This window comes from Littorina saxatilis, linkage group LG3 (genome assembly GCF_037325665.1).
Source record: "Littorina saxatilis isolate snail1 linkage group LG3, US_GU_Lsax_2.0, whole genome shotgun sequence".
Lineage (NCBI taxonomy): Eukaryota > Metazoa > Mollusca > Gastropoda > Littorinimorpha > Littorinidae > Littorina > Littorina saxatilis.
The window spans coordinates 67,752,969-67,763,349 of record NC_090247.1 but is presented as its reverse complement, the minus strand read 5'-3'; the positions used below and the strand labels follow the sequence as shown (position 1 = coordinate 67,763,349).

The window sequence follows — 10,381 nt, the reverse complement described above, 5'->3', positions numbered from 1 at the left end:
CCCATTCGGCGCAGCCGGGATTCTAACCCCCAACCTTGCAGCTGGACGGCCGCCATCATTACCACTAGGCTATTGCGCTTGTCAGCTTAAGTTTGATTTCCCTACTTCCCTTCGACAAAATGAAGTGTCGATGTCGGAGCAAAAGGAATGATTGACCTGGTAACTATGGTTTTGGATCACGTGATGAGCCCGTGGTACCGTGTTTTGGACTCTGATTGACTGAAATGGCTACCCCTTTTCAATAGTCTTCACTCATATAAAAACATTTTACCGGACAATTCTGTTGAAATAAGTCATCTTTGGGAGGCTGGCGATATTATGAGTTATTTCTAATATGCTGACTGTTAGCAAAATATAACAGACATGCCGAGAAAAGGAATATCAACATGAGAGTTATTTCTAATATCCTGACTGTTAGCAAATGATAACAGACATGTCTCGAAAGTGACATCAAGACAATGCGATATCATTCTTTGGACAGAGGCTGTGTTACAGTATATTCTTTAATTTGTAAACTGAGTCAGCAATTTCTTTGGAATACTGGATCCGTGTTGAATTCACTTGATTTGTTAGTGAATGGATAAGGTGATCACAAAGTCTGCTGTTAAAGGTGCCTTACCATCATTCCATTTTACACCGGCACGGTGGCCTAGCGGTAAGGCGTCCGCCCCGTGATCGGGACTGAGGTCGTGGGTTCGAACCCCGGCCGGGTCATACCTAAGACTTTAAAATTGGCAATCTAGTGGCTGCTCCGCCTGGCGTCTGGCATTATGGGGTTAGTGCTAGGACTGGTTGGTCCGGTGTCAGAATAATGTGACTGGGTGAGACATGAAGCCTGTGCTGCGACTTCTGTCTTGTGTGTGGCGCACATTAAATGTCAAAGCAGCACCGCCCTGATATGGCCCTTCGTGGTCGGCTGGGCGTTAAGCAAAAAAACAAACAAACAAATTCCATTTTACTTATACCAAAAATCAACAGCCTCGCTGCTTCCTGTGCAGTGTTGTGTTGTTTTAATGAATTAATCAAACAAATAGTACCTTTAAAGAAAACAAGAAATTAATTGAGTCATGACTTCTGAGAAATTATAAGGTATTAAAGAAAGTCCAACTCTGCAGTGAAGTATGACTACCAGCACTGACACATAATGACACTGCTGGATCTCCAAACCAACTCCGTGACGCTACTTAAAACCACCTCCGGCTCGGGTGATTCGTTGACCGGGAGCTGGAGCGCGACAAGCATCCCTCCCTTGCGGTGGCCCTTTTCCTTTTTCCTTTTTTCTGTCTCTTTCTTTGTACCAGCTAAAGTCGGGGTCAAACCCGGGAACATGCCCCAAATGGTTTTACCGTGAGGGCGTTAAACATCACCTATCATCACAGAAGGAAGTCAAGTTGTTGATTTTGATATGTCTCCAAATGGAGGGATTGGATTATCCCATGTCACAGCCGGAGCAGAACTGTACCTTCAAATCACGCGCGGGGGATGCTGTTCTTTACCGTCGGAGATGTCGTGAGTAAGGCGATATCTGGGGCGGGGATATAGCTCAGTTGGTAGCGCGCTGGATTTGTATTCAGTTGGCCGCTGTCAGCGTGAGTTCGATCCCAGGTTCGGCGGAAATTTATGTAGTGGAGGAGTGGAAGGGTAGTAGACGTAGATACACGAAGCCCACTTCCAAGCGTCTTGTTTCAACTTTTTATTCAAGAAAACAATGCAAGGAAACGTAGAGGCCGAAGGCGAAACCCGTAGACAGCAAAGCAAGTGTAGTGTCGTGTTCAGCTGCTAGGAGCGAATGCATGCTTATGCCGGGGTCCGGCTTATACTTATAGCCCCGGCGCGGACTGCACAGAAAGCACCGTCCGCCGAGAATAAAAATCGCCTGAATACGGCCAGAAACACGGAATCTGTGTTTCTTACACTTGCTTTACCCTACGTTATTTAAACAAATACATAACCAATCATAACAAACAATACATCAAATTAAAGCTACGACCTTTAGCTTTCCATTGCAATAGATCACATTTCGTAAAAACTTATATTTATTTAGTAGGATGCAAAAACAATGGTCCTAGTGAAGGCACTGAACCAACTTCAGTGCGGAAAATTACAAAACTCTCTAAACTGGAATAATGGACAAACTCATAAATCATACAGATAAAAAGAAGAACCCTAGACAAACATCATGATATGCGTTACTTGGGGGGAAATTATACATTGACTTAGTACGAAGCGGTAAAGTCCGAAAGTAAATGGAATCGGCTAAATTCCTGCGCGAGTACCTGTCTGCATAAATTAGCAATCTTTGCAGAGGAACCAAGCATCACTCATTACAACCAAATCCTTATAAACAAACTAAAATCATATGCAACATAGGTACGGGATATGTAATAGTGATACAAAAATGACAAAACAATGATTGAAAAGACAAAGATGAGTTTGTGAGAATCAATTTCTCTCGACGATACATGAAAACCGGTCAAGGTCAGAGTGACGCTTTGGTCAGTTCGAAGCATTATCGTAAATAACACAATAATATGCAGCCATCCAGCCTAATCAGTGACTTCTATGCAAACCTAAATATAATTAGGACCGTATCAAAGATAAAAGGGACTTTGAAAGATAGAAGTTAGGTAGATATATAAAGAAAGGTATTGTATTAGAATTTGCGCCGGCAAGGTGCGCGCGCATCATCGTATCGTCTGCTATGTACTGTACACAAGGCTGTCTCGCTATGCGATGATTAGAGTGTTTAGGGTAGCGAAGTGCACTTGGCTACATCCCCCCCAACTCTTTTACATATCAGCGGCCGCGCTGATTTTAAGAAAAACAGGAAAGCCTAAGGGCTGAATTTATCAAACCATCTTAGATTATCCAAAAAGAGAAAAATTGCGAAAACTTTGCCTATGACTTTCACATATGTCACTGAGAAAATCGACAGTTACAAAAACATGTTCTCGTGATCAGTACCAGCTTTGCTAAATCAAAAGTGAGGCCTGCATTTTACAAAGTGTCTCACATATGATCAAAGTACTGCGTCAAAAACATAAAAGTGCAAACAATCCGGAATTTCATGGGAAAACAGTGCTACATTTATCAAATTTTCTCCACTGAGAAAAAGTAACACAATGTCAACACTACCATACAAAAATGCAACCTTCATCCCCACCAACCCGTTTAGTTGATAATATAGGATTTCTCTTTCAATGTGCGGTCTTGTATGCACAAGCTCAACACTCTCAAAAACTCTCGCTCACGGCTTTACAGTAAAGGCTGTGTTTAAGACGTATTTTAGGTGAAAAACGTAACAGTTACAAAATGGACAGATTCACTAATGAATGACGTAGTTACCTGACACTGTTAAAATGATACATCATGTACAATACACCTGACACAATGCAATGACATCCAACATTACAAATGATCTGTACCAAGCCTATTTAACCTTTGCCGTGCTTCCTGGGTTCACCTGTACCCAGAGACACACTAAAATCATTGTAACTCTGGAACCATTAAAGGTATCGTTTTGAAATTTTAAGTATCTCTCACACACCTAATTTGCTCTCTGTCTGCAAATTTTTAGTGTGTACATGACAAAACATTAAAATTAATTGATTATGATAATTTACATACACACTACCGATGGCGCGGGTTCACACAAACCCATACTTTTAAAGAGTAGTAGTGATTGTAACTATCCCTCTGCCGACGGCGTGGGTTCTGCTACACCCATAATTACCAAAAGCGGCAGAACAGTGTCTGTCAGCCTGTTTGTCTCCAAGAGACTGTCTGTCTCTCTGTCTGTCTGTCCGTATCTCTCTGTCTGTATGTCTGTTGTCAGTTCCTCTGTCTGTCTGTCTGTCTATCCGTCTATCTGTCTATCCGTCTATCTGACTGTCTGTCTATCTGACTGTCTGTCTCTGTCTCTCTGTCTCTGTCTCTGTCTCTCTCTCTCTCTCTCTCTCTGTCTCTCTCTCTTAGTCTCTCTCTCTGTCTCTCTCTCTCTCTTTCTTAGTCTCTCTCTCTCTTTCTTAGTCTCTCTCTCTCTTTCTTAGTCTCTCTCTCTCTTTCTTAGTCTCTCTCTCTCTCTCTTTCTTAGTATCTCTCTCTCTTTCTTAGTCTCTCTCTCTCTCTCTTTCTTAGTCTCTCTCTCTCTCTTTCTTAGTCTCTCTCTCTCTTTCTTAGTCTCTTTCTCTCTTTCTTAGTCTCTCTCTCTCTCTTTCTTAGTCTCTCTCTCTCTCTCTCTTAGTCTCTCTCTCTCTCTTTCTTAGTCTCTCTCTCTCTCTCTCTCTTAGTCTCTCTCTCTTAGTCTCTCTCTCTCTAGCTCTTTCTTAGTCTCTCTCTCTCTTTCTTAGTCTCTCTCTCTCTCTCTTTCTTAGTCTCTCTCTCTCTCTTTCTTAGTCTCTCTCTCTTTCTTAATCTCTCTCTCTCTCTCTCTTTCTTAGTCTCTCTCTCTCTATTTCTTAGTCTCTCTCTCTCTTTCTTAGTCTCTCTCTCTCTCTTTCTTAGTCTCTCTCTCTCTCTCTTTCTTAGTCTCTCTCTCTCTCTCTCTTTGTTAGTCTCTCTCTCTCTCTCTCTTTCTTAGTCTCTCAGTCTCTCCCTCCCCTCTCCCTCCCCCTCTCCCTCCCCTGCAAGAGGTCGGTGAAGGGAGAAACTCGATGCACCCACTGAAGTAGCGCTGTGGGTTTCCCTGAACCCACCCCGTCGTTAGAGAAATAAACGGTAAAAACCCTCTTTCAAATGTATGGGTTCAGACAAACCCGCATCGTCGTTAGAGGAATAAACGGTAAAAACCCTCTTTCAAATGTATGGGTTCAGACAAACCCGCATCGTCGGGAGTGTGTAGTCAAAAGCGGCATCCGGCAAAGGTTAAAGGTAACAAGGTAAATCATAACTTTATAGTTTACGCTTAAGAGAGCAATTAAGAAAGTGATGATACAGGGTCTTATTTGAAGGTCAGCAAGTATTCACTAAATTACTTTCAACCCTAGGTGGCAATTACCATCAGATTTGTAGTATCTGCTTGTGCCAACAAAAAATCTTTCAATAAGCGCAAACATCCGCCAACACATTCCACTCAAAGCATCATGACAAATAATCGCAACAATCAATATCAATCATACCAATGCAAGAAACATGGCATAGCATACATGAAAATGAACATTATCAAACATCAACAAATTAAACGGCAACAAAACACCCGGCAGTAAACACACCTGCGAGTCTCTTCGTGGACGCAACACTTGCGTCACTCCACTGCCGCGAACACCGAGGAAAGTCTTATGTAATACCACATGGCTAAACGTCACCAGCCCAAGTCTGTATCCGTCAAGTCCGATATGACGTGTCACACTAGCTAAGAATGGGATTGCACGCGCTACAGCCACTCGAGTACAGTATATACACTGGCTGAGTCCTGTAGGCTCTCTACACCGTCATACACAGTCCGTTGAATAAGGGCTATAGTCACACTCACCAAATGGGCACCACACAGTTCCATCTCAAGGTCACACAACCGCAAAATAACACTTCGTCGAAGGTGGCGGCCGGCTTTTCTCGCAGGAAGCGGCACATGTCACGCTTCAGGGATTGTGGGTGGAGTCCTGTGGCGAAGGTCTTGAGCAGCGTATTGTCGTTCAGTGTGTTGGCCTCGGCAGCATTGGTCTTGGCCCACACAGCGCGTAGGTGGCTGGCGTACTCGCTAACGGACTCGCCGAGACCCTGTTGTCACCTGTGGAAAGCGGCAGCCAGTGCGACACTATCTCGCTGGTCGCCCCACGTCTGCTCCAAGATGGCGTAAATTTTGGCCGGCGTGTTGACCTCCGCTGCTGGTCGCCTGATGACCTCCTGTCGAGCCCTTCCGTCCAGCGCTCCAAGGATCCATGCCGCTGCAGCAAGTGCAGGGACCGTTTGTAGCTGCAAGATCAGCTTGGCCTCTTGGATAAAAGTCTCGGCGCAGTCGCCCTCGCCGGTGAAACGCCTCAGCTTGCAGAGCCGCAGGTTGGGGGTGTTTGCCTCGTCCGCCATGTTTGCCTGTACTGTCTTCTTTCAGTTGATGCTTCTGTACCCTGCTGCGCAGCGCCAAATGTAGTGGTGGAGTGGAAGGGTAGTAGTAGATACACGAAGCCCACTTCCAAGCGTCTTGTTTCAACTTTTTAATCAAGAAAACAATGCAAGGAAACGTAGAGGCCGAAGGCGAAACCCGTAGACAGCAAAGCAAGTGTAGTGTCGTGTTCAGCTGCTAGAAGCGAATGCATGCTTATGCGACGAAAATACAGTTTAACGACCTCTCTGCTTAGAGCAATTTGGGTCAAAGATATCAGAGCCGAAGCTCTACGATGTGTGCCTGGGTGAAGATGAGCAACAACAACAAAAAAACAAAAAACAAAAAAAAATTAAAAAAAAAAAAAAAAACTTTTACTTTCCGTAATGGAAATGCTGGAAGAACAGGATTTAAAATCAATTCCTTGCAGGGGATACACGATTGTAGAGATTTATTCTTTCATTCCGAGGCAGAAATGCTTTTGTATTCAAGAAACGTGGAACGTTGCTATTCCGGAAGGGAATTGATTTGATTTGTTGGTACTTTAGAATAAAATTGTGAAAGTGGCATCCGACTGATCATGGCAAAGGAGTGAGTGTCAGACCAAGGAGGGTCGTGGTGGAGAAGCCGAGGCACCCTCTACGTACTTGTGGATTCGGCGGCTAGTCAACTGGCGAAAAGCAAACCCGGTCCTCCCTAGGACCTATACTGGCCGGTTAAAAACATATGTACAGGGCTGCGACTTTATGTCGGTTTATTCATCAACGCCTTTATGGCACCCTCTGTCTACAGAGGCATGGGAAGGGGGTCAGGTGAGGAGGCCAGAGATGTGTCTCTGTAACCCCCTCTGGGGTGGGGGTGAGAAAAAGAGGATAGGCTATTTACACTGTCATACACAGTCGTTCGCATACTCTCGCACAGCTACAAAGGCCACCCTCCTCCTCCCAAAAGAGACGGACGTCTCAGATATGGTAGGCAGAAGCTGGCTGTCTAATCTAATATATACACCTAAGGTGACACATGGAATATATGAATGTAACGTGGCATTAACTATAAGCCTAGCGCACGGGACACACGCGACCTCGGCCCCGCCGGCGGAAACACGGCAGGTGGGCGAGTGCAGCGAAGGAAATGATTTGTTCATAATAAAAATAATAGTAATAACAATAATAATAATAATAGTAAATAATTAAAGAGTAAGGAATAACTTACAAGTGCACGGGCCACACGCGATTTCGGCCCCGTCGGCGGAAAACACGGCAGGTGGGCAGGTGCAGCGAAGGAAGTGGTTGGTTCATAATAATAATAATAATAATAATAGCAATAATAATAGTAATAGCAAATAGTTTGTAGCTTAATGAAGTAAGATGTGCTATGCCGAGATCATCCAGCTAGATTAATATGTAGACCTAAGATACACTCATAATACATGTAACGTAGAACATTTACTAACAATAAACACATAGACATTTACTATTGATATAAACATAGATACACATAGTTTAATATGGGGAACCTTAGATGGTTGTGGTACGAGGGAGAAAAAAAAAAAAAAAAAAAAAAAAAAAAAAAAAAAAAAGATAGAGGGTCGGGAACCCTGTCCTTTCCAGGGCCAAGGCTCTACCAACAGACCTCTGGGTTCCTTGTCCTTTCGACGGTTGGCAGCAGGAGGGAGGATTGGGGGGAGGTCCTTCTAAGGTCTGAACTGGATCTGGCTGGGCCTATGCCTCCAGCAACCTCAGAGCCATTTGGCCACAGACGATTTCAGGAATGGGGGTGGGCCTGACAGGATGGGGTGTTTGGGGGTATCCTTTGAAAGTCTGAACTGGTTCTGGCTGGGCCTGCATCTCCAGCATCCTCAGAACCATTTGGCAACAGACGATTTCAGGATGGAACGGGTCAAGGTTCTCATCGGTATCAGGCCGAGGGACTGATGAGGTCGGAGGAAGTCGTGTAGACTTAGTCCGTGGGAAGTCCTGTACTGGGAGAGTGGTGCCATCTCCGGGGTCAGAGGTTGGCAACCTGCGAAGAGGTGGTGGAAGTCTAGGGCCATTCCACATTCGCAGCGGGGGAAGGTGAAGGAGTAGTAGGAGCTCACGGTGCGAATGCGCCGGAGCAGCTGCATCTCCTTCAGGGGGAACGGGTGATGGTGGCCCTTTCTGTCCGGAGGCAGCGCTAGCCATCCGTGCTTTGTGCATCTTTCCTTGAGGGTCTCGCCATACCCTTTTCTCACAGCCTTAGCCAGTTTGCCTTTCGCTTCTGTGACCGAATATTTCAGGTCTAGGACCGGGCCCTCGGAGAGGGCCGCGGCTTTTGCTGCCCTGTCAGCCAGGTCATTGCCCCTGATGCCTGTGTGGGATGGTAACCACATGAGAACGAGGTCGGTGCCCCGAACCATAATTTGGTGACATAGAGCCTGGATTTCCATGCGGAGTTCTGGTCTGTTGCCTGTCTCGCTTGCCAGCGCTTGCAAGGAGGATTTCGAGTCTGAGAGGATTGCCACTCCCATGGGTATGGCCATGTTGTCGTTCACGTGGGAGCAGGCCATGAGAATGGCATACATCTCCGCCGTGAAGATACTGACCCCCTCGTTTAGTTTATATTTTCGCACCAAGTTGAACTCTGGGATCGCAAAAGCACAACCCACCTCGCCGTTGTCCAGGACAGAGCCGTCCGTGTAGACTTTGAGGTAGTTGCGGAGCCTGCCGTCCAGAATCTCCTTGGCCATGGTCGCTAGGAGGAGTGGGTTCTCCTTTTTGGAAACTGCGTCGCCATACGTGTGGCTGATCTGTGGCTTTTCGATCAGCCATGATGGGTACGGATTGGTTGGCAGCTCAGCCATTCGTGTCTGGTCAATTTGGCACTGGGTCAGTACATCTATGGTATGGTCGTGGAGGGTTTTGTACCGCTCCGCCAAGCATGTTTTCTTTTCTTTCCAGGTCTCGTGCCAGGAGGTTTGTGTCGGATGGAAGGTTGCCGTGAACACTTCCTGTACAGTGTTGGGTACAGCCGATGCTCGAGCAACGAACTGAGCGCAGCGGAGGTGACATTCTTCCTTCAGGGGGATCATGCCTGCTTCCTGATAGGCGAGACAGTTTATGGCCCCTTTTGGAACGCCCAGAGCCAGTTTTAAGGCTGAGAGCTCCAGGCGTTCCAGTTTGTTCCAGAGGCTTTGTGGCATGCTGAAGTAGGCTTCTTGTCCGTATGTTAGTCTGGAGCGGACCAGCGCCTTTACCAGGTGCACAAGGGCTTTACCAGCTGCCCAGGTCTGAGATTTTAGAACCTTGATCAGGTTGACTGATCGTCGGGCTTTGACAATTAGAGAGTCGATGTGTTGTTGCCAGATCAGATCATCAGAGATCGTGACCCCAAGAAACTTTGCAGTTTTGCTTGGTTTGATTTGCATTCCGTTTAGGGTCAGGTGGTACTGGGCTTTGAGCCCCCTTCTTCTTGTGAACACCAGGAACACTGTCTTCTCGTGTGAGAGTTCAAAGCCGTTTGCAAGCATATACTTTGCGATCTTGTCAATTTGCGCTTGATACTTGAGTCTGTTCTGCTCAGTCATGTGGTGTCTGACTGGTTCCATCCAGAAGGCTAGGTCATCTGCGTACAGAGACATTGTTCCTCCTTCCAGGCCAATCTGACCAATATCGTGAAGCATCAAGCTATGCCGGGGTCCGGCTTATACTTATAGCCCCGGCGCGGACTGCACAGAAAGCACCGTCCGCCGAGAATAAAAATCGCCTGAATACGGCCAGAAACACGGAATCTGTGTTTCTTACACTTGCTTTACCCTACGTTATTTAAACAAATACATAACCAATCATAACAAACAATACATCAAATTAAAGCTACGACCTTTAGCTTTCCATTGCAATAGATCACATTTCGTAAAAACTTATATTTATTTAGTAGGATGCAAAAACAATGGTCCTAGTGAAGGCACTGAACCAACTTCAGTGCGGAAAATTACAAAACTCTCTAAACTGGAATAATGGACAAACTCATAAATCATACAGATAAAAAGAAGAACCCTAGACAAACATCATGATATGCGTTACTTGGGGGAAAATTATACATTGACTTAGTACGAAGCGGTAAAGTCCGAAAGTAAATGGAATCGGCTAAATTCCTGCGCGAGTACCTGTCTGCATAAATTAGCAATCTTTGCAGAGGAACCAAGCATCACTCATTACAACCAAATCCTTATAAACAAACTAAAATCATATGCAACATAGGTACGGGATATGTAATAGTGATACAAAAATGACAAAACAATGATTGAAAAGACAAAGATGAGTTTGTGAGAATCAATTTCTCTCGACGATACATGAAAACCGGTCA

At 45.4% G+C, this 10,381-nt stretch overlaps 1 protein-coding gene across 1 annotated transcript; it reads right to left on the bottom strand.

The window, feature by feature from the left end:
* Positions 1 to 7,895: 7,895 nt before the first annotated feature.
* Positions 7,896 to 9,656, bottom strand: LOC138961293 (uncharacterized). The gene has a single exon (XM_070332895.1). The coding sequence runs from the start codon at positions 9,654 to 9,656 to the stop codon at positions 7,896 to 7,898; it is 1,761 nt and encodes a 586-aa protein (XP_070188996.1).
* Positions 9,657 to 10,381: the final 725 nt, after the last annotated feature.